The following is a 25,563-nucleotide window of genomic DNA, read 5'->3' as shown; positions in this document are numbered from 1 at the left end:
TGTTTTTCCCAAACTACATCTCAGACCAAAAACTTTAAAGCCTCTAAGAGAAAAACATTTCTTAACTCAGTGAAAGATTTAAAGGAAGACCCATATAATTATTCTCTAATGCTGTTTGTGTTTTCATGTGGGTTTTGCTTCCCCAACTATACCTTTGCATTGTTTCATGAACCAAATGACAGCTGTGTTCCAAAGTTAATGGTAAGTCCACAGTTTGCAGTATGAATGCTCTTTCATTCTACATGGCAATAAAATGATAAGATTCTTCATCTTACCTAAAAAGTCTATTTAGCTGATTCAGAATATGATCCAGACGAAGTTGTGACAAAATTCAACTACTTGACCATTCAAATTAAAAGTTGAAATTTGAGCAGCTGCCTAATTTCTAGCAATCAAAGACAAGAGGCTGCCACTCATAGCAGATATTACCCATCCACAGAGAGAGTTCCCTGTCCCATCTATTATGGACTGAGGGCAGATGGAAAATGGAGGAGACAATGAGATGTCCCAGGTCCCATTCCAACACCCAGCATGGCCCTTGGCCAGCTACTTTTGGGGAAAAGGTCTGTCTTCAAGTCTTCTCACACATTTTTCTCAAAGAGTTGGCCACCAATTCCTGTGAAGTATCTTCCGAATTAACCCCACCTTTGCCATCCCTGCTACCCCCTCCTTAGGTCTAACCATCACCACTTCTTGTGTAGACCACAGAGGCCTCCCCTCTGGGCTTCTGGTCTCACTTTATTCTGTATAAATTTTTTCTTTTTTTCTTTTTTTTTTTTCCTTTAGATCCCCTCATTCAATTCCTGTGGCCTCCAGACCTCAGGGCATGGAAACTTCAAACTATGAACCAGAGTTAGCTCTGAGTCTCACCCTCCACCATGTTGGTCTCCAGGCACCCCATTCTACCACCCCAGGGAAATAAGTGCATCTGCTGTCTCAAGCCTCCCCACCAGTACATGTGACAGACCTTCTTCCAGGAACACATTGCCTTCCTTTCTCTGTTTCGTAACTCCCTGCTGTATTTTCTAATGCCTCAGGATCCCTCCCCCCCTCTGGGAGCCTGCCTCACGTGTCTCCTAACCTAAATGTGGTAACTTTCCTCTCTTCTTCCATAGCTGTCCTGCAGCTTGTCACTCCACCCTGTGGGGCTGTCACCTGTCTCTCTCCCACTAGATGGGGGCTCTCACTGGGAAGAAATGAGCATTCATCATCCCAGTGACTATTTCAGGGCCTAGCAATTACAAGTATGTGTTAAATATACTGCTGTTTTATGCTGGAATAAGAGAAGGATGAAGGAAAGGAGGACAGAAAAAAAAATGCAGTCATTCAGGGGTGGGTGTAAAAGAATATATTTGTATCTACCCATTGATGCTTCAAAGAGGTACAGCTCAAAATATTCTTTTTCTTTTTAAGATTTTATTTATTTGACAGAGAGAGACAGACAGAGAGAGAGGGAACACAAGCAGGGGGAGTAGGGGAGGAAGAAGCAGGCTCCCAGCGGAGGAGCCTGACGTGGGGCTCGATCCCATAATGCCGAGATCACGCCCTGAGCCTAAGGCAGACGCCCAATGAGTGAGCCACCCAGATGCCCCAAAATATTCTTTTTCTTTTGCTAGCAAGTAAAACAAGAAAACACTGAACTCATCAAATTGAAAATTTTTAAGAAAAAAAAAAACACAATAAAGATGGCTACACATAAGGACTTGAAAATAGAAAATGCTTTATCCAAGATTTCCTGTAGTCCTTACTTAATTAATCCATTTAGCCATTACCATGCCAACTGAAATTAAAAGTAGCCTCAAAGCTGATTGATTACAGTTTATTTAAGGTGACTGACTTTCTGAAATCAAAATGATGACCTATTATGGTATCTATAACACTTGCTATTAAGGAGGGCACATGTTGCGATGAGCACTGGGCATTATACGGAACTAATGAATCGTTGAACACTAATCAAAGACTAATGATATACTATATGCTGACGAACTGAACATAATAAAACAATTTAAAAATTCAAAAAAAAAAAACCCCAAAAAACAAAAAACTTGCACTCCAGATCTAACCTAATTCTAAAGTTTAGCTGAATGAATCATAAACCCATCCCCATCATAGCGTAAGTTAAAGGAACTTGTATACCTATGTCCTTCCATATGCTGTTAAATAGAATTAACAAAAAAACAGGGGCACCTGGGTGGCTCAGTAGATTAAGCATCTGCCTTAGGCTCAGGTCATGATCTCCTGGGATCAAGCTGCCCAGGGTGGGCTCCCTGCTCAGGAGGGAGTCTGCTTCTCTCTCTCCCTTTGCCCCTCCCCCAGTTGTGCTCCCTCTCTCTCTCTCAAATAAATAAATAAAATTGTTAAAAAAAAAGGAGTTAACAAAAAAAAAAATAGATTTACTAAAAGTCATGTTGAAGTTAGAATAGTTTCCACATGTGGTATAAAAGATGATACAGCCTGTGAGGAAGAAAGTGTTTAAATAATAGCCTTTCATTTTCAATCACTGAGTGTTAGAGCCAGAAGGGAAGCTACTACTTATTGATTTGAGGCCAGCCACTAACCTGTGACATCTATTCCTTTTCTACAGTACCTTCCAAAACACCATTCCATTTTTAACAAACCTCTCTTAGTAGGAAAGTTGTTATTTTGCAAAGTAAGTTACCTAATTTTTTCATTTTTGAAGAATTTTGACCCTTAGGAAGGTTACCTTTTAATATTTTAAAAACTGAAGTACAATTTATATACAGTAATATACACGGCTTTGAAGTGTATAGTTTAATAGGTTTCGACAAGCGCATAAATGCACAAAACCCACATCCCATCAAGATTTAGAGTATTTCCATTGACCCCAAAAGTTCCCTCCTGTCCATTCCTTGTCAGTTCCCAATCCCCCTTCCCAGTGGCAACCATTCTGATTTTTACCTCTGTTGGTTAGTTTTCTATCCTGGAATTTCTTATAAATAGATATAAATAGAAATGTGACAAATATGTTATAAATAGAATATATTACTCTTTTTGTGTGTCTGGCTTCTTTTACTCAACATACTGTTCTTCAGAGCTGTCTGTGTTTTATTGGTATCCATAGTCTGTTCCATTTACATTTAAAGTAATTATTTATAGGGAAGGACTTGTTTAGGACATTAACAAAATGTTTTCTCTGTCTTGCTCTTTTGGTCTTTTATTTCCTCTGTTACAGTTTTCCTTTGTGTTTCATTGTTTTTTAATACTGACATATTTGACTTTGACTCTTTTCTCTTTTTCTTTTGTGTATTGGTGTATTTGTTAACATTTTTCTATGCACACCCATGTCATCAGCACATTTGTGCCTTCTATCATAAATGCCATGCCTCCTATTTCTTTTTCTTGTCTAAGCACAAAGGCTGTGACTGCTGAAACAATACTGATAGAAATGTTGAGAGTGGACATGCTTATCTCTTTCCTAATATTAGGATAAAGAGTATAAAACACTATGGATTTTTCATAGGTGTGCTTTATTCTATGAGATGTTACTATTGTTTGTTAACCGAGGGTTTTTTAAAAAATCAGGAATGGATATTGAATTCTAGTAAATTCCTTTCATCTATTTTAATATGTGCTTTTTCTACTTTATTTTGTTAATATGGTAAATTATATTGATTAATTTTGAATATTAAACCAAGGTTTTATTCCTGTGATAAAGCCCACTTTGTCATGATATGTTATATTTTCTTTATATTGTTAATTTGGTATAGTAACATTATACCAACTATTCTTGCACCTATATTCATGAGCAATAAGAGTTTGTAAATTTTTTTGTGTGCAATGCCTTTATCAACTTTTTATCTTAAGGTTATGCTGTGTTTAAAAATTTGGAAAGTCTTCCCTTTCCCATGATTATCTGAAAGAATTTGCATAAGGGTGCTATTATTTCTTTCTTAAATTCTTGCAAAAACTTACAAATTAAGCTCTCTCAGCCTTGAGTTTTTGTGGGAAGGTTTTTGATAATGAATTCAAACCTTATAACGGACATAGGTCTAGTCAAATTTTCACTTTTGTATCTATTTGGATACTTTATGTCTTTGAAATCATTGATCATTTGATCTAAATTGACAAATACACTGGCACAAAATTGTCCAAACATTTCTTTACTATCCTTTTAATTATCTGTAGGAACTATAGTGATACTTGTCTTTGCATCAGTTTTCTATAGCTGCTGCAATACGTCACAACAAACTTAGTAGCTTTAAACGACAAAACTTACATTTTTATTGTTCAGGTGATCAGAATTCTAGAATGTGCATTCTGTAGTTGTTTGATATAATCCATAAATATCAATTAGGTTATATAGGTTGATGGTATAGTTTAAATCTCTATTCTTACTGATTTTTTCTGCTTATTCTATTAATTATTGAGAGAGAAGTGTTGAAATTCCCAATTGTCATTGTTTATTTGTCTGTTATTCCTTTCAGTCCTATTTTGTAATCGTGTTAGATTTCATTTTTTTTTATTATGATATGTTAGTTAGCTTTTGATGTAGTGTTCCATGATTCTTGTTTGCATATAACACCCAGCACTCCATGCAATTCGTGTCCTTCTTAATAGTTACCACCGGGCTAGCCCATCCCTTACCCCCTTCCCCTCTAAAACCCTCAGTTTGTTTCCCGGAGTCCATAGTCTCTCATGGTTCGTCTCCCCCTGTGTTTTCCCCCCACTTCATTTTTCCCTTCCTTCTCCTAATGATCTCCCTGCTATTCCTTATGTTCCACGAATAAGTGAAACCAAATGATAATTTTCTTTCTCTGCTTGTCTTATTTCACTTAGCAATAATTTCTATTATTAGGTGCATCGGTATTTCAGATTTATATGTCTTGTTGATGAATTAACCATTTTATTATTTAACATGTCCTTATTTGCTTATAGTAATATTCCTTATCCTGAGATTTATTTAATTTAACATTAATACACCCAATTAAACTTTTTATGGCTGTTGTTTTATACCATTTACCTTTCACTCCTTATGTCTTTATACTTAACATGGGGTAGCACGTACTTGCATCTTGCTTTTTAATTAAGATTGATAATCTTTGCTTTTTATTGGTATGTTTAGTCAATTTATACGTAAAGTATTGATATAGTTGTATTTAAGTTTTCCATCTATTTTCCATCTCTTCTTTGTATTTTGTCCCTTTTTTCCTACTTTTTTTCCTAGCTAATTGAGGGTATTTTAATGTTCTTCCATCTAATCTGTTGGATTAATATCAATACCTATTTGTTTCATTTTTGATAACTGCTCAAGAGTTTGCATTGGACATATTTAACCAGCAGCATCTATGCTCAAGTAATATTATACCACTTCATGTATAACGTAGGGTAAATTTTACAACAGTAAACTTCAACTTTCCTTCTTCCTGTTCTTTGTGATATTATTGTATATTTTATTTTTGCATATTATAAATTATTACTGCTTAAATATCTAAATATGTTTAAAGGAAACGAAAATGATAATAAGGTGTGTCTTATCTTTAGCCATAAGTTTATCACATCAAGAGATCTTCATTCCTCTTGTAGATTAGTTTACAGAGAATTGTTTTCTTTAAGCTTCAAGAACATTCTTTAATATTTACTGTAGTAAAATCTAGCTGGTGATTAAGTCTCTAAACCTTTACTTGTCTAAAAATGTACTTACTTTGCCTCCATTTTCGAAGAATGCATTTTGCTGGTTATAGAATACTAGACTGATAAATGTTCCTCCACCCACTCCTTTCAGCACTTTAAAGATACTGTTGCGTTCCGGTCGGGCTTGAATTGTTTCTCATCAGGAGCCTAAAGTTTGCTTACTTGGTCCTCTTGATGTAACAGGTCAAATTTCTGTGGTTACTTTTATATTTTATTATTAGTTTTTAACAATTTAATCAGAACGTGCCATGGCATGTTTTTTCTCTGCTTATTTTTTGAAGGTTTCATTGGTCATTTTGATATGTAGATTTATATTTTCCTTCACATCTGGAAAATTTCCAATCATTATTATTCAAATACATTTCTCTTTCCACCTCTTTCTCTTTTTTTTTTTTTTAAGATTTTATTTATTTACTTGACAGTGATAGAGACAGCCAGCGAGAGAGGGAACACAAGCAGGGGGAGTGGGAGAAGAAGAAGCAGGCTCATAGCGGAGGAGCCTGATGTGGGGCTCGATCCCAGAACGCCGGGATCACGCCCTGAGCCGAAGGCAGACGCTTAACGACTGAGTCACCCAGGCGCCCCTCTTTCCACCTCTTTCTGAGACTCGAACTATGTATATGTTGGAATGTTTGACATTTTCCCAAGCTCAGTGAGGCACTGTTTACTGTTTTTCCGTCTTTTATCTCTCTGTGAAAATATCTGAATAATTTCTCTTGCCCTCTTTTCAAGGTCAGTAATCCTTTATTCTGCAGTATCTAATATCTTATTAAATAGATCCAGGGAATTTCTCATTTCAGACATCACGTCTTTCAGATCTAGAAATTCTGTTTTTTTTTTTTTAATGTTTTACATTTACTTTCTTGAGTTCCCTAAGTATTCACTTACTGCATATATCTTTTCATTTGAATCCTTGAAATAAGATAGCTGCTCGAAAACCTTGCCTGCTAATTCCAACATCAGCATGTCCATTAGTCTGTTTCTTTGTTTTTCCTTCTGTTTATGGCTCACATTTCCCTCCTTCTTCACATATCCATAACTATGTGTAATACATTGTGAATATGCTATTGAGATTACGGATTTTGTTGACTTCCTTTTAAGAGTGTTAATGTTATTCTTGCAGACATTTCATTTACTGGTGAAGTTTTATCTTGTCAAGGCTCTCTTTAGGCCTTTTTAGGGTTAGTTTAGAGTAGCCCTTATTCCAGGGATAGATTAGCCCTCCTTTTAGTGGCCTCTCTGAGATTTTAAATGAATTCCCATGTGTTCTCTACTCTGGCTATTCAGAACTCCAATATATCCCAGCACTGGGGAACCACTGAAGTCTTTATTCATCTCACATCTACCTGGTAGTCATTCTCTGGTAGACTTCATGAAGTCTCATCCTTTGTGAAGTATAGTATTCAGCTAACGACTTTAAGGAGATTTTTAGAAATCTTTCTCTGAACAGCTCCCTATTCACCAGTATTCTGCCCTGCAAAATCCCATACCTCAATAGTTTGACATTTCTACCTGTATTCTCCACCCAGCAAGATCACTGTTACCTACTTGGGCTCTGCATCCTTCTGCCATGGTTTGGAATGTGCTCTGGGCAAAAACTTGGGTTTTTTTTTCTAAAATTTTCTAAAATTTTGGAGCTCAATTCATATATTCCATTTTCTCAAGGATCACAACCCTCTGCCTCCTGTTCTGCTGCCTGGAAATGGTTGTTTTATAAATTTTTCCCCCAGTTATACAGGCTTTTTTTTTTTTTTATGACAGGAGGACAAATCCATGACCTGTTACTCTTTGATGGCCCTATTCAATACTTTTTCTAATTTGTTTTTCAAGTTACTTGAACCAAAGTCTGACTCCCTGAAATTTCCAACCATTTCAGTGGGTTCTATCTTTTGGCATACCCCCACAATGGTTCTCACTATAGTGCTTTTAACACATTCAGTTGGTGCAAAGAATCCAATCCTAATTCACTAAATCAAGGACTTTGATCCTGTAATTATCTCCTCTTTATCTTTGTCACATGTTTCTTTCCTCTCTACTGACTCATTCCCATCAGAATGGAAGCTTCCCTGGTCCTATGTCCCGTGTCCTCTTCAACTTCCTCTCCATTTTTCTGCCTCCCATTATGGCAACGTTTCTGAAAATATTAAACTAATCATACATATTTTCTTGAATTCCCACACATTTATTCATCTCCCTTTCTGTTCATTAGCCCCACTAATCAGACATTCACTGCAACCACACTACTCTTCACGGTCATAAACAATGTCCATCTCCCTAACCAAATGACCACTTCTTAGATTTCCTTTTTCTATTTCCTGTGGGATTTTATATACATTATTACCTGTATTTCTTGATATATTTCCTAATTTGCTTCCAGGGCTCCCAGTCTACTGGACTTCCTCTTACTTCACTGGCTTCTTTTCCCTTTCTGTTTCGTTTGCTGATTCCTGGAACCTCAAATGCTGCAATGCCTTGGGTCTGGACCCTCTTGTTTCTCCCACATGGTTGTTCCCCGTGTCACACTGCTGCTCTTTGCTTCTTCTCCACTTCCGTTAAAGACTTCTATTTACCTTATTAAGCAACACATATGCTTCCTCTCATTTGCAACATTCACTTTATAAACATGTTTTGTTTGCTTTGCCTTCAAAAGGTATTGCAAATTCAACTGCTTCTCATTACTTTAGCCATTGTCACCTCCATTCAGGGCACTTTTTATGTTACCTGAACTTCCAAAATAGACTCTTAACAACTACCCTTGCTTTCTGGACCAGTCCGTTCTTCAAACAACTGCTAGTGTTATAATTAAAAAGATAAATCAGGCCATGTCACTGACCTGGTTAAAGTCACTAATGACATCTCTTCACATTTAGAAAAAAAAAATCCAGGCTTCTAAAATAGCTGCATATTCAAATTACCCAGGGGGTTAGGACTTGACTTTGCTGTATACTAAGTCAACTTGGGGATTTTACAAATTACTAATTCTTGGGCTCCACCTCCAAAGATGGCTATTTAATTAGTATGGGCTGCAACACAGACACCAAGAATTTTAAAGCTCCCCATGTAATTCTAATGTGTGACAAAATTTGACAACCACCAGCAGGTGATTTTTTTAGGGGAAAAAAAAGGAATACCCCAGAGATCTGAAGGATGGATCTACTCCCCAAGATTATGTTTCAGTTGGGATTAACTGGGGCCAGAAAATAGTTATCAGTGTTTTCTGTTAGGAGATTCTATGGTTACGTCTAGATGGAGGATTACTGTCCCACATCATCTCATCCTTGATGGTTCTCCAATGACTGACCTGCTTGTGAAGCACATTCCCTTTCTCAGAATTATCTTATCTCATTGGTGATTTAATGTTGATTTCACAAAAGTTTATTTGACATATTTGAAGAACAATCACATGGAGCCACTAATCAGATTGTGATCAACCACATCACCCCGGATGGCTTGGCTCAACTTCAGTTCATCTGACCTTTGCCCTTGGTCAAAAAAACCCGGTTACCTTCCCAGGGCAAGTGATCCCAACAGCATGCGTCTACATTTTTGTCTCACATTCTGTTCTGTGACTTGCATCCTTCGGAGCATCTAGATTATTCAGGAGACAGGCTGATGTACTGCTTAGCCCCTCACGAATAAGAGTAAGATTCAATTCCTCTTATAAGAAAACATTTAGGAAATGGATACCACGTTGGCTCCCATTTTTATTTATTTTCAAAAAAATGAGAAAAAAATTCACGTATTCCTATTCTTACACTCAAAAGCACAAGGTAGGAAGAGAAAAAAATGTCACTTGTTTTTTTAGTTTGTATGTGACTGAAAATACATTTTCTTACTCAGGGAAAAATCTTTTTTTTTACAAATACAAAGTTGGTTTCTTCATATAAACTCGAAGTACGCTTCAGTCTCTTTTGTTGGCAAGTACACAGAAAGTACATTACTCTTCAGCCAGAGAGGAAGGAGAGATGTCATGAGGACAAGGTCCAAAGACTAAGGAAGGACGTAGGAATCTATTGCTCAAGAAAGAATATGCTCAGATCTATCAACTACCTGGAAAATAATGGAAATCAACCTCTCCAAATAATTACTCTGAGAGCCCCATATTTGGAGATTTTAAAATGCAAATAATCAAAATTAAGTCTTTAATTTCATACAGTTACTTTTGTAATGCGGGTAAGAACTAGTAGGACATGAATGCATACAGCTCTTGGAGAATCATAAAATCCCATGTCCGTGCCCGACAGCCTTTAGAGAATACTAGCTGCTCCTTTTGCAGATGAGGAGTAGAGCATTCATGAGAATCCGGTGCCCAGAATACAGATTTGAAATAAGACAAATGCTTACATTTTAGATGCACTGAGTTCCCTGCCAATATTTTCTACAAGCTCGACCACCCTATTTTAATTTCTAAAAACATATGACCCCACTTGGTTTAATGTAACATTTATGTTGTTGTAGCCTCCTAAATTAATGAGAGGTCTAATGCTAAACAGAAGAGAGGAGCGAAACGTATTTCTAAACTGAAACTAAGTTCACATTTCTAAAATTAAAACAAAAATATACAAGAAGCTACTATTTGCTATGTGTCCACTGTACTTCAGTAAAACAAAAAGTTACTGTTTTATGAATCTTTAGAAAAAGTGTGATCTGACAAAAAATATTTGACAAACATTTTTAAAGCCATCAATCTAAAAAATAATATTGTAAAAAGTGCTAAATAGAGTAAATACAATACAGCAGGAGCTCCTGGACTTTTTGGGCCAGTGTAGGGAAAGCCTAGTTCATTCATTAAATCCTACTCCCACCTCTTCCTACACACATCTCTTAGCTACTAATTATTTGGAGCTTCATATTTTAGGAAAATAAAACCTTGGTTTGGTGGTAGCGGAGTTTGTAGTTGGTTTCTGTAGTTGTGGGTTTTATTTTAATGGGATCACAACAGATTCTATGGATTCTAATTCTTTTCGTATTATTTCAAGTGAACGCTCTCTGTGAGCGTTGCTGAATTTGACTGCATTGATGCCGTGTACCCTCTGTCCCTGTCCTCACCTCTCACAATCAGCTGGCTTTGGTGCTCCACCGCCGCGGCCTCATTCCGGGCGATGCAGGTGTAATTCCCATTGTGCATGAGGGAGAGATTGGAAATCCGTAAGGAGCTCGTGAAGTCAATGTTGTCGATGGTCACCCCGAGGCTCGCTGGGATTGGCCGGCCATCCTTCTGCCAGGTGATCGTGATGGGCAAGTCCCCTGAGACCACAACACATGGGATAAAGACCCGCTGTCCAATGGAGAATCTTGGAAACTCAAAGGGTTGGATAAAAGGTGGAACTGGAAGAAAGAAGAGAAAACGTAAGAGAGGAAAGATTGTAACAAACTGCACACGTGCTCTCCATTCTCTTTTCCTTCAACCCTCTTGAGGGACATTGAAAGAGGAATACAGTCACTGCTATAGCAGGTAAATACATGAACTAGGAGAAGAGCTGAAATTGTGCCATCCTGCTACTTGATTTTTCTCTTCATTCTAAATGAAAATCATGGCTTAATTTGTACCTCGGCAAACACCCTTAATTTATTTCGACAGACTTTTTAGAAAATAATCATTTTTGAATGAAAATATTTCCAACTCTGCACTCTTCGTGTAAATACTGCGAAAGAGGCATTTGGGTTTGGTTTTCCCTTAGAAGTTTCTGAAAATGATGTGTACGAGAAAAAAAAAATCTCTTTCCTGCTTCGCTAATACACAAGCATTACTGTTCTCCGTTTAATGCATTCCATGCCTTGCTAATAGGCGTACTTGAAGCCTGTTCAAGAAGAGATTCTAATTTCATTGTTAAACATTTTTTTAGGACTAAGGTCCAACAAATGGCAAATGTTAATGGAAGAGACTTATTTTATTAGGATAATCATGTCTTTACTCTGTACCCCTCAATTTTATACATTTCACATGCATGACCTTAAATGATGAACTGATCTGTGGCCAGTTTTCTGACTTGTTATGTGTTGCTAATGAGGACAGGGTTACAGCCTTCAACCTGGCCAGCCATGGACACAGCCAAGCTCAGTCTGGAAAGCTCTTTTCTGATTTAATTTCCCTGATAAACTCCTCTTTACCTTCTCGCCTCAGGACCACTCTTCCTCAGGAACTTCTTGGATGGTCTCACAGGATTCCAGAGTCATAACATGTTTAAAATGGAGCCAGAGAAGCCAACTTTGAATCCTACCTTGGTTACTTATGGGTTGTGGGGTCATGAGCAAGTTATCAATATGCTCTTCCTTTCAGCCCTGTGAGGCTGTTATGCCTAGTCTCACTTTCTAGATGGGGAAACTGATTCTCAAAGATACGACTTTGCCCTTGGCCAGAAAACTAGTTCACTAAAGAGTGAGAGCTCAGACCTTATCAATTTTATTTCAGAGACTTAGAAATACGCAAGGTTGTTAACTGAGATTATTAAGCATGAAATAACTTAATACAAACCAATTATTATACCAGATTTCATAGAATGAAATTATTACATAGTAGGATATCTGAAGAGTTTGTTCAGTAATCAATTATAGGTACATTTCAATTATCAGCTTGGGGGAGGTGTGAGATCAAGCTGAGACACAACTGAATGGAAACCATTCACTGAGCTCCTGGTATGTGCTTGATGACCCTGTGTGTGCTGGGGACACAGCAATGAACATAATACACCATCCTCTGTCCGGTGGAGCTTCCTATGAAGTCATAAGCAGCAGAAGTCAACAGGGTAGAGCTGTGGCTGTTCTGCTATTTAATATTATTACTACTACTATATGCTTTCAAAAGCATTTGGGAGCAAGAACAGAGAACTGCAAATACAGCCAGAGTTAGAAGGACTAGTGAATCAATGGCTCAAGTTAGGTCTTACCAGAGAAACAAATAAACAAAAACAGCTTAAGGTGCCAGTGCATTTAATGTCAAAACTGCTGACAGCAGACAGTTTGCTGATTCTCAATGTGAAGTTACAGCTTTGAATCTGCAGTGAGTTGATCTGACACTAGAAGAAAAAGATCTCGGGATGAGCTTCTACCTGGGGCTGGTAGAAAAGACCAGGTTGGATTAGGTTAAGATTATTCACAATTGATATTAGGCAGGAAAAGTGCCAACTTGTCACAAAGGTGCTCTTCTTTCTCTAAATGTTGCCCCAAACGGCATAAATATTTACTATTGGTGTACATATTATTAACACTTAATAAACTACCTTTTTTTTAAAAAAATAAGTAACTACATTTCCTCTTGTTTGGTTCCTTACACATTGAAACTTGGTTGTCAGTCTACTCAGACATACCTAGGCACTCACTGGGTTGGTGCTTATTATCTGAATTGTAGATTTTTTTTTTTTTAAGATAAGAACTTCGACCCAGACTACCTGGGTTTAAGTCCAGCTGTGCTACTAACTAAAGTTTTTAAACCTCTTCTGTGCCTCTGTTTCCTTATTTGTAAAAGAAGGGGTTGCTGTGAGGCATGAATGAGTTAGCAGGGGGTTCACAAACTTCCAAGAACACCTGAATCCATTGCTTAGGGCTGGTTCTATTTTGGAAGCCTTTAAGGTGAGGAAAAAACAAAACAGTTAAGTTGAAAGATCACTTGGCAAGGGAAAGGACTCCATTTCTACCGTTATAGTAGGGAGAAGAAAAATATGAGGACTTACTTTCTATTCCCCAGATCAAGAAAGAAAGGTAAAACATAGCATGTTCTCAATCTATTGAATAAGATCACAGTATGTAGGATGTAGACTGCCAGTAATTACTAATTATATGAATGTCTACTTCTGAGAGCAAAAGAAAGTTCTAGAATAAAGAAAGAGCAGGTGTATGTTATTTTCAAGAACAGAGGCAAGAAGTAGCTACGAGGAATCATTATTTACTTGTTTGTTTGTTTGTTTGTTTGTTTAGAGAGCAAGTGCACACCAGTTGGGGAGAGGAGCCATGGAGCCAACCATGGGGCTTGACCTCAGGACCCTGAGATCATGACCTGAACTGTAATCAAGAGTTAGATGCTTAACCAACTGAGCCACTCAGCCACCCCAAGAAGAATCATAATTTAAAAAGAAAACAAGAACAAATTCTACCATTACATAATTTCTGGAATTCATTGGTTTATAGAACTCTAATAGTCCCAGGGGTAAATTTCAGAAACTTGAATCACAAAGGGACACTCCTGATGACCCATGCCTACAGACCTGCACCTCCAACGCAGTGAAAACAAGCACCAGGAAGCCCATGGGCTCACTCTCACCTGTGTTGCTCAAAGGGGAACCCCTTCCTTTCAACACTGTATTTTAAACTATCACAACACTCAGCTGTCTCATTCTTAGCCTAAACCTGATGCCGAGAATGCAGACACACTCATGCGGGCTCAGTGAGGAGGCAGAGCTGGCAAACAAGCGAGCAAGGGACCAGACGTAAACTCTATAAAGAGTAGACACAAGAACGCAACACGCGCAGCAGCTGGAGGACACTGCCCTTAATCGCCAGTGTGTTCACAATTAATACACAATCACAGCACATAATTAAAGTGAGTGCCTAGTTACATACTCCAAATCATAGGTTATAGTCAATGTATCAAATGGAAAAAATATATATCTAAAATATCTTAAAATACAGCCAGCCAAGGGGTGCCTGGGTGGCTCAGTCAGTTCATCGTCTGCCTTTGGCTCAGGTCGTGATCCCAGGGTCCTGGGATCGAGCCCCGCATCAGGCTCCCTGCTTATCGGGAAGCCTGCTTCTCCCTCTCCCACTCCCCTTGCTTGTGTGCACGCATGTGCTCTCTCTCAAATAAATAAATAATATCTTTTTAAAAAGTTCATCAAAGAAAATACAGCCAGCCAAGAATGTTGCACCCAGCAAAACTATAATTCCAAAATTGAGACGAGACAGACGTTCCCAGATAATCGTAACAGAGGGAGTTCACCACTGCGGCTGCTCTGTGAGAGAGGCTCAAGGAGTTACTTCAAGTTGAAATGAAAGGACACTGGGCTGTAACACAAAGCCATGTGAAAGTATGCGGTTCTCCGGGAAAGGTAAATACACGGGCAAATATGGAACACAGTATGATTGCAATTTTCATGTGTAAATCAACTTTTAATTCTTGTATAGAATTTTAAAGGCAAAGACATAAAATCTATGAAACTGTGAATGGCTATACAACATGTGGGAATGTAATTATTATTATAAAAAAAAGAAATGTAATTTAATAGAAATAAAGTGTTGAGGGGTGTAGCTGTAAAGGAAAAAAAATATTTTAAAATATATTTAGAAAAAAAAAAAGACCCCTAACCAAAATAGTTAAAATAAAGATTTCCATGATTTAAAAAAATAAAAAAGAGGATTTAGTTAGAGGGAAAAGTCAGTTTTCCCAGAATAATGTCAAAATCAGGTTTGTTATTTGTTGTTCCACTTGCCACATTATATCAGGATGAACTTTTTAAAATGCAGATTAAACCATCAGACAGATTTGTGGATCTTATCACGGTTCACCTCGCTACCTCCAGCACTTAAGCCCGAAACACATGTCTGCTGTATAAAATGCCTAAATTTTCTTTTCTCTTTTTTTAAAGATATTACTAATTTAGTTGAGAGAGAGACAGAGAGAGAGAGCAGGAGCAGGAGGGAAGGGCAGAGGGAGAGGGAGAAGCAGGCTCCCCGCTGAGTAGGGAGCCCCATGAGGACCCGGGGATCATGACCTGAGCTCGAGCCAGACCCTTAACCAACACAGCCACCTGGGCACCCTGTAAATTTTCTTGAAGTGTCTGCGATCTTATATTTTACATGCATAAGTTATAAAATTAAAGGCAAAAAGTAAACCAAATGATTCAAAAACATTCGTAATGACTTTGGTAAAGCCACATAACCTGTTTGAGACCTACTGTTTGCTTTATCTGGTTCATTAATTCACCTCTGAAGGTAAATCCTCTGAATCTTGTTGAAAGTGAAAGCTTGTAATATCACAGGAGCAGAAATCTAGAATGTGACCTACAATAGGTCCTACACGAAGCATGTAAATATCTGCTAAATGTCACTAATTACCAGGGTTGTTGATATCCTTCTCCATGCTGGTGAGGCTCCTCTCTCCCAGGCAGCTGGGAGCCATCCAACGCAGCCAAATGTCAGTTTCGACTCTTTCTCTTTCTAAACCCTTAACGAGAATTGTTGAGTCAGGCTAAGGCATTTCTATGCATTGTCCCTCAAGAATTAATTGTATATTCTTCCTCACAGGGGAGAAAAGGAGCTTTTATTTTCTTCCCAAAGAGAAGTATAGCATAGTAAAAGAAACATGGGTTGGGTGTCAGCCAAACTTGGGTAATTTGCAGTGTCTTCCTGGTCCACTTTCTCTAAGTCTGCGATTCAGTTTCTTCACGCATAAAGTGGTGACAAGGAACACAATTCATGAGTGTTGGTGAGGGCTTCATGTAACATGCAGGCATAGGGCCCAGGGGTGCAGAGAAGCTGTTCAGTTTGCATTGCTCTCTCTTTCCTTTTCTTACCTTTTTTTTTTTTTGTCCCAGAGCCCACAATACACTGGGAAAAATCAAATACATCATACGGATGTTGAGACACACGGGGTGGGGTTTGCAGCACCATATATGGTTTCATTAACTCCACATTCGTCATCTCTTCTCTGGTGGTATTTTAATGTCCATACAGTCCTCAGGTTGAGAGCTCCTGGTCTCACACTGCTCAAAGAGTCCCATTCTGTCCAACAAGCTTTCTCTTCTCACCCTTCAAGAAGTTTTCTTGTTTTATACCTTGCCTGCTTCCGGAACTCTCCAAAAATTGCATGTGTGAATCCTGCCCATTATGGAAATGCAAATCCCATGGCTGGTCTCTGAGAGTTCAGTCCCAAATACATACGCATCTTCGGTGCCTGTACTCCCCCTAGATATGCCCAGGTCCGGCAGAGGCTTCCAGCCCTATACTGTCCCCTGAAACGAAAGCCATGACTCTAAGACCGCAAGGCTGGTGAGTGTGTGTGACTTGTGAGTTGAGCATATCACTCAACTGTCTCTCCACTCATAAGACCAGTTATTTGTCTAATTCTGCTACTTACCACATGCTTTAGATTCCAAAATTGTGGATTACTAGTCCTATGTCAAATAGTTCTCTACTCCGTTCAAACAACACAATTAAACTCTTCCTCCACCCACTCCAATAGCTTGCCGTTCAAGATTCTATAGTGGAAAGTATCACAGGATGGAGCGTGTGTATAACGTGAGTATAGCAGTCTGCGCACATGCCTCGTTCCTTAAGTAGAGTGACCCAGGAGGCACAAGATGCATTCAGCTTATCTTTACTTCCCACAATTAGTGGAATAAATAGTGCCTTGTACCTCTTAACTGCATAACAGTTTTTGAAAATACCTTTTAGAGGTGACAATGAACACGTGTTTACACTCAACATTACACAAGCCTAAATTTATGAGTAGAAAGGGAAATAGATCCAGCATTTACTAATGACGAGAAGATAGGGACAAAGGTGAGGCTGTGTTTCATGGTCTGATTAGTGTAAGAGCTCAGGACTTCTAACCTGAGGTTCCACTAAGCCATCTCTCCCCCCTACTGGTAGGCTGAGTTGGGGAGATGAAGTCAGAACTACCCTTGCTTCTTGGTAAGGCCATCTGGGCCAACTGGGAACTGCTATGTGAGCTTGACCTCCTGAGTCAGAGCTGCTCCTGACTCACCATGAATTGGGTTGCTAGTCCTAGGCCTGTGTCTGCTGGAGAAGGACAGGCATGAGACTGTGATTCAGGAGGGTATGATGTAGGAGTGAGAAGGGCATTGTCGGAGCTAGAAGATGCCAAAGAAATCAGAGGTATATATAAAATACCTCTCTCTAGAGATCTCTAGATACATATATAGATCTATATTATAGATGTCTAAATTATTATTATTATAGATCTCTAGATCTATTACAGATATCTAGAGAGATCTGTGTCTCTCTATATATAGAGACAGAGAGACAGATATATCTATATAGAATTAGAATTAAGTTTATGCAATTATTATTACGGTAAATATAATTTGAAATTATTTCTAAGTTAATTAAATGAACCAGTAATATATTCTCAGGAATAATAAATGTCACCATGTCCACTTCTTCTGGGTGTTTACAAAACACAGACAAGTGTTTTATGAGAATTTATGTGTTCACAGATCCCATGGCAAAAGGACAGTGAGGGTGGGTGCCTCGCTCATACAAAAAATTGGTACAACAGACTACAAAGGAGGGTAAATCAGTAATTAAGCAATTCACTGGAGGCCGTGTGCCCCCTACTGATCCCACACTGGTGGAAACCTCATTTCCTGGTGCCCCGTCATGGCCTTGCTTCCTTTCTGTTTCCCTAATGACGTTATCCTCCCTTCCACTCTGGATGTCGGCTTCCTGCCGCTGGTTCCCCAATCTACATTTTCAACCAAAAACTCCTTCTCAAGCTTCATGCCTGCTTGTTGAGTTGTTAGCTACTATCTTCATCTTGATGTCGCTGAAGATCTCAAATCCCAAACCAAACGTATCAGGTTTCCCCTTAATCCAAACTTCATCTTCCACAACCTCTTCCAGTGTCGAAACCTCCCAGCTCCAAGACGTTCGGAATAATAAAAGCCTTCCTGATTGTGCATTTCTCTTTTCTCCAGCCACTATCAGCGGCTGCTGTGTCTCTTCTACTTCATTTCTCAATAGCTCCTGGTCTGGCTCCTTTTCTTCCAAACACAAAACCATCACCTTTTATTAAAACTTTTTCAACTGTGCCCTAATGGGGCTCCCTGATTTTTTAATCTTTCTGCATTGCAATCCATCTTATATACTTCAACGAGATTCATGTCCTAAAACACAGTCGTGAGCATGTCCCTCTGCTCATGTCCCTCTGCCTCAATTATTTCACCGCTTTTAGGATCAAGCAGAAGGTAACAAGCGCTACAAGACTGGATGTCTGTCTCTGTGCTGACTCATGCTACTTCCCTCCCCTGGGGACTCTTGTTTCAGTCTTACTGACTCTGAATGTAAGGCACTATACCCTTCCCCTATTCTGCCCCCCGCCCCACCTGGACCCCACTCTCACCCCCACCGTCTTATGGTGTGAACACTCAACTCAGTTGTTAGCTACTTTGGAGACCTTTTTAGGCTCCAGATCCCCTTTGAGACTCAACTCAGTTTCTCCTGGAAACTTTCTTGACTCCAGACTTCCCATCCCACCTCAGCACCAGAACTGGCTAGATGTCGTCTTCTCTATTTCTAAAAGATCTCATGCGTCCATATTTCTTCAATGGTGTTATGTGGAAATCAGTGCTTTTCTTGTCTACCCACTGCTCTCCCCCAGCGAGCTGAAATAGTTCTCACCCTGTACTGCTTCCTTTCAAGACACCTGCTACCTGCTGCTGGCCAGTGTTTATTTGTCTGACTCCAGCTCATGAACAGTAACTGCACAGATAGCACCCGAGTAAATTAAAGAAATCACAGGAATCAAAGAACTAAAGAGGTTCTCTGGCTTACAAATTGTTTTGATGACAAAAGTCTAGTTTAATTAGGCTATCATCATACACTGTGATCCTTTTCATTTCTTTTTTTTTTTAAAGGTTTTATTTATTTGAGAGGGAGAGCAAGAGAGAGAGCATGGGGGAGGGGCAGAGGGAGAGGAAGAAGCGGGCTCCCCGCTGAGCAGGGGGCCCGGATGTGGGATTCCATCCCAGAACCCTGGATCATGACCTGAGCCAAAGGCAGACATTCAACCGACTGAGCCACCCAGGTGCCCCCCGTTTCCATTTCTTATTTGAAATATTGGATTGATGTCCTTATAGAAGTGAGACCAATTTAAGGAAAACATATTTAGGAAAAGTGTATAAGCAATATGTCTAGCTGTTTGGCATCCATGTAAGTGGTCGGAGTTGATGCATATGGAGACATGTGGCCCAGATTCCTTTTCTAGAAAGGATGTGTGCCCCAGATTCTGGGAGGGATGTCAGGTAGCCACCTTTAGTTATCAGCCACTCTGAAGACTGTTCCAGCTGCAGAGATCCATCTCACAAAGGACAGGCTCTTTCTAGGGTGGCCTACATCCAATGACTGACTGAGGAGGGCAATTCTGCCTGGACTCACGACAGCTCTGAAAGACCCTTCCTTCTCTGGAGCTCCCCGCAGGGATGCTAAAGCTGTCATCAGCCTCGCCACAGCTCACCCCCTCCCTGTGCCCAGTCCTTCCTCACCCTCCTTCCACAGTGTTGATTGTTGGGGTACTCCTTAATAAACACCTTACACACTAAACTCTCTCTCAGAGACTGCTTCCTGGAGAACCAAACTTGCAACAGTTTCTTCACCTAAAGTGGAAATTGATTTGCCATCAATAACAAAACCAAATATGTTTGTACCACTCCACGTATATACTCCAGCCAGCCAGCCAGCCAGCCATCCAGCCAGCTATCCATCCATCCATCCATCCATCCATGCTGTTTTTATTCATTTCAGATTGTGACCAGAAAATAGTCATCATGTGTGCTGGGTTCTCTTTTAATAAGACCCCTCTGTTTTGATTGACAGTATCTTCCGATTCTCCTGCAGAATAGAAGCATTCTGTCATTGATAGGAGCAAGGAAAAGATAGTTTGGAAGTATAATTTTAAGATTATGTGGGTGCCTGGGGGGCTCAGTCCGTTGAGTGTCTCACCTTTGCTTTGGGCTCAGGTTATGGTCTCAGGGTCATGAGAATGAGCCCCTCATTGGGCTTCATGCTCAGTGAGGAGTCTGCTTCTCTCTCTTGCTCTCTCTCTCTGCCTCTGTCCCTCCCCACTCATGCTCTCTCTCTAAAATAAATAAATAAGTTAAAAAAAAAACCAAAAAGATTTCCGCTTATCACCTAAAAAAGTCTGTGTTTATTTGCTGGTTGGATGGTTGGTGGGTTTGCACTCATTAGGCGTCCTACGTTCGGCCAGTGCCCGGTCCTGAAATTCTGTCTTTCATATGGGGCTATGCATATTCATAAGCTCACTGATATATGTCAAACAGAACTAAAGTGAGTAAGAATTCAGTGCTAATATTGGAATCAGAGCTCAAGAACTCCCAAAAGGCTCAATTCAGAAATACAAGAAAGCATGGCAACTATAAACCAGAACACACATGTTTGGGTGCCCAACCACATACACACGCGGCATGCACCAGATAGAGGGCTCCTAGCAGGTGAGGCCTAATGCATAAGGTCCCTAAGCTGAATACCAGCCAACAGAGTAGTTCAGTTGACATAAAAATAATGTGGCTTTGGAATAAATCAGAGACAAGAGCAACTAACTCTTCCACCATTGTTTTCTAAACAAAGTATTTTGGACTGTCAGATTGTGAGAACCACAGAGCCCAAAATATGACAACATAAGTAGATAGGTAAGAAAGTAACTTTTCCCCCCTAAAATTGTTAAAATTATCAATTAAGCCCATGGGAAGAAATATAATTAAAAAACTCCTTCGGGCATAATGTAGAATTACAATGAAGAGAAGCAGGATCCGTTGTCCCCATCACCTCGAAGTTACAAACGGCACATAAAGAAGAGGAAAGACAAACTGCCTGAAATTTGGGGAGGTAAAACACTAACACTAACTCTGAGAAGGCTGACAGCATCTCCTTCAAAGGCACTTCCAAGAGGAACGGGTCACCTCTTCTCTTGTTGACCAATGGCTGCGGCAGGCTGTGGTGGAAGGATCTGGGTGGTTTCCGGGAGAGATTCTAGTCCCTAGCCATGGGAGATGTTTTTTCATAGAAGGTGTTTCATGGCCATAGCCATAGCAGGCTGAAATAAATAGTTTCAAACTTTAACATTTAAAAATGACGGACAGCTTGAGAGTTTGTGAGAATTTCTGTATTTAACAATCGGAGTCACCTCAGACTGAGGAGGAAGCCAGGTTACTTTTTGCCCCCCATTGAGGGCAGTAATGTGTTTTCACAAAACACATGGTAATAAAGCCGAGTAGTTTTCTGATGAACCCAAACTAACTTGCATCTCTAATATTTAAAGAAAAGCTATTTGAATCATCGTGACATCAAGAAAATGAAACCTACGAAGTCAGAGAGGGAGACAAACCATAAGAGACTCTTAATCATAGGAAAGACACTGAGGGTTACTGGAGGGGAGAGGGGTGGGGGGATGGGGTAACTGGGGGATGGGCATTAAGGAGGGCACGTGATGTAATGAGCGCTGGGTGTTATATACAACTGATGAATCACTAAATTCTACCCCTGAAACTAATAATACACTATATGTTAACTAATTGAATTTAAATAAGTTTAAAAAAAGAAAATGAAGCCTAGCTTGTGTTTTACTAATCCAGGCGGAGAAAAGACTCATCCAGAGGGGTTGCAATCACTTTCCTTGTGTTTATATCAGTGGAAGCAAAGCCAGGTGACTCTAACCAGAGGGGATGATGGTGAGGCTACGTGGCAGGGATAGGCAAGATTCATAAAAACACTGGCACTCATTTTAAAGCTTAGTTCCTTTTCCCAAGCAGCTTTTTTACAAGGATTGTCAGTAGTAGCAGGTTATTTACTTGAGAAGTATTTTCCATGACACTGACTTAGAAAAGGTCACCCTTCCTTAGAAATTTGGTTATTAATTATAACTGACTTCAAGTTGCTGCATTTCTTGAGCAAAATGCTGAAATATGGGGCGCCTGAATGTTTCAGTCGGTTAAGCATCTGAATCTTGATTTTGGCTCAGGTCGTGATCTCAGGGTCATGAGATGGAGCCCCGCCTGCATCAGGCTCCACACTGGGCTTGGAGCCTGCTTGGGATTCTCTCTCCCTCCCTCTAAACAAAATGCTGAAATATGTCATAGTGAAACAAGGGGATAAAAAGGTAGCTACACTGGGGCGCCTGGGTGGCTCAGTCGTTAAGCATCTGCCTTCGGCTCAGGTCATGGTCCCCGGGTCCTGGGATCGAGCCCCGTATTGGGCTCCCTGCTTGGCGGACAGCCTGCTTCTCCCTCTCCCACTCCCCCTGCTTGTGTTCCCTCTCTCGCTGTCTCTCTCTGTCAAATAAATAAAAAAATAAAAAAAGGTAGTTACACTATTTCAATGAAACTCTAAGTCAATTCAATTACTCTGATAAATTTCAGGGCACTGAATTAGTGATATAATGAAGGAGCAGTATTGTTGAATGTCTGAAAACAGACAAACAGCATTCTTGTGCCTCTGTGTTCCATCCGCACAATATTCACATCAGCATAAATTTGCAGAACTTACGATGCAGACTGCTCTCCAGGCAGTCAGGCCAGCTGTGTGTCCGTGCACCACTCTCATTGTCTTCATGGTGAGGACTCAGACTACGTGTGTTTCAGCAGTAACAGGTTCTGAGTCTTTGAGTGAATGATACGGAGTGAAATCCGCCAGGTATTGTCATTACTCCTAGACAGCATGAACAACTCAGATCTGCAGAACCAAGGTATATTGTCCCCATGCCTAATACATGTTAATACGCATAACAAGCAACTAATTCTTTTTTTTTTAAGATTTTTATTTATTTATTTGACAGAGAGAGAGACAGCCAGCGAGAGAGGGAACACAGCAGGGGGAGTGGAAGAGGAAGAAGCAGGCTCCCAGTGGAGGGGCCTGATGCGGGCTCTATCCCGGAACGCCGGGATCACACCCTGAGCTGAAGGCAGACGCTTAATGACTGAGCCACCCAGGCGCCCCGACTAATTCTTGAATAAATTAACAAATTCTGTGACTGAATTGAATAATTAGGACAAGTAACTGCATGTGTCAAAATTCTCTCTCTCTCACACACACACACACACACACACACACACAATTAAAAATTGGATCCATGCAACATCGTAAAACAAAAGGCTACAGAAAAGCAGGAGTCCAAGAAATGGGAAAAAAAATCTACCAGGAAATTGTGGAACAAAGAAGGCAAGAAGAGTAACTTTTCAATCATAAAATTCAAGACAAAACCTCGGAGATTATGGCAGAAAATAGGTAAACCAACAAATATATTTAGTAATATTAACACCTGTTTGATAATTGATCAATGATGGGAATAAAAAAACCCTGGAGATGAGACATAATTATTAAATTTAACTGAACACATATAGACAGATTTATGTGCAACAAATATAAGAAAATAACACATTTTTTAAAAAATAGATGAAAAATCCATAGAGAAAGCTTCAGCACATTTCACAGAACTAGAATCATCTCTGAAGACACCACCATAGTATCTTGGTGGATGGAGAAGAGTGGGAAGTAGGGGCCATTTAATAAATGGTATTGGGAAGACTGGCTCACCGTATAGAGAAAGAAGAAATTGACAGCCACTTCTACTGTATCTACAACCCTCAACGTGGATGGAAGACCTAAGTGTGGACAGTGGGAATAGAAACACCGAGTGAATACAGAATATAATGGCGGAATAGTTTCCAGGAGCTCAGAGACTTGTTAATCAAGGTCCCGTGGAAGACAATCAAAGGCGAAATTAAGAGACAAGAGACAGTCTTGACAAAGATATTCACAACCATTTCCGTGTAATAAGAGATTCAGTTTACATGAAGGGACCAAAGCAAAGCAGGAAGAATGATGGCGAAGTGGGCAAAGCAAATTCATAGATGGGATACCCAAATATCTAGTAAGAATATGAAGAGGGTCATGCTCAACCTCAGTAGTAATGAAAGAAGCAAATTAAAGTAAAACCTATACTCATTAGGGGCGCCTGGGTGGCTCAGTCGTTAAGTGTCTGCCTTCGGCTCAGGGCGTGATCCCGGAGTCCTGGGATCGAGCCCCACATCAGGCTCCTCCGCTGGGAGCCTGCTTCTTCCTCTCCCACTCCCCCTGCTTGTGTTCCCTCTCTCACTGGCTGTCTCTATCTCTGTCAAATAAATAAATAAAATCTTTAAAACAAAACAAAACAAAAACCTATACTCATTAGATTTGCAGTACTTAGAAAGGCAGATAATATCAAGTGCTAGCAGAGATACAGGGAAATGTGACCTCTCCTGGGGGGCTGGTGGCAGCAAAAACTGGTATTTTGGAGAGCACTCTGCAGTCACTGGGGACACTAAGTTAATATTACGCACAGGCCCACCGACAGGGATCTTCATCGTCCACTATGCACAGAGTCAAAGGGCTGGAGGAAAGCCTAAAGGTTTACTTTTCATGCTTTAACATACATTTCTATGCCTATCTCCATAAGCACATAAAAAGTAGATTTAAAATAAGCCTATTAAGTACACACATGAGTAAGTGCCGACAAGAAGGAATGATAGCAGAATCAGTGGATGGTTAAAAAAAAAGAGAATTGCAAATAAAACAAAATATGGAACATGTATGGACTGATGATACTGATGGGGCACAAAGGCAATACCGACAACACCAAAGCTCTCCATGGACCCGTCAGCAGCACCTCTAGGGGATTTTGTTCATGAGCCCAACGGAGTGACTTCAGAGTAGGCCATGGGTTCCACGCAAGAAGTCTTCTCTTCAGGGTGATGGTGCCATTCTCTTTCCCCTCTTTGGAGCATTAGAAAATGCCTGGAGGGCTGGGTTTCTCTGAGAGGAGGCGGCACATGCAGCTGCCCTTACAGGGATGTCAGAGACGGGTAGCTAGAAAGCAATGGCTCGCTGTCGTACTCCTTTAGCTTGAGGGGAGAAGGGGGCAGTTGTTCAGTGCTGCTCCGAGGGGAAAATGGGACCAGAGAGAAAGGGAATGGCTGGAGAAGGCAGATTTGTATCCAGCAGGAGGAGGAACTGTGTGATGCTCACAGCTGTACAGAATCGGGACGGGCTCAGTGCCTAGAGTGGCACACTGAGCAGAACAGGTGCAGACGGAGTCTGGAAAAACACAGGTACAGTTCAGGGCAAGGTGAGTATCACATGGGGGTCTCATCCAGGTGAACTCCACGTTCGTTGCTATCCCTATGGCTC

General features: G+C 40.1%; 1 protein-coding gene across 1 annotated transcript in view; it reads right to left on the bottom strand.

Moving 5' to 3' along the window:
- Window positions 1-25,563, bottom strand: part of DSCAM (DS cell adhesion molecule) — a 619,423-nt gene that overhangs the window by 265,100 nt on the left and 328,760 nt on the right. Inside the window, exon 9 of the mRNA XM_040621659.1 lies at window positions 10,702-10,980. Within this exon, the coding sequence (XP_040477593.1) occupies window positions 10,702-10,980 (279 nt within the window). The remainder of the gene's footprint in view (window positions 1-10,701; window positions 10,981-25,563) is intronic.

The sequence above is a fragment of the Ursus maritimus genome, unplaced genomic scaffold (assembly GCF_017311325.1).
Source record: "Ursus maritimus isolate PB19 unplaced genomic scaffold, ASM1731132v1 scaffold_4, whole genome shotgun sequence".
Taxonomy (NCBI): Eukaryota; Metazoa; Chordata; class Mammalia; order Carnivora; family Ursidae; genus Ursus; species Ursus maritimus.
This window is presented reverse-complemented; position numbering and strand designations above follow the sequence as displayed.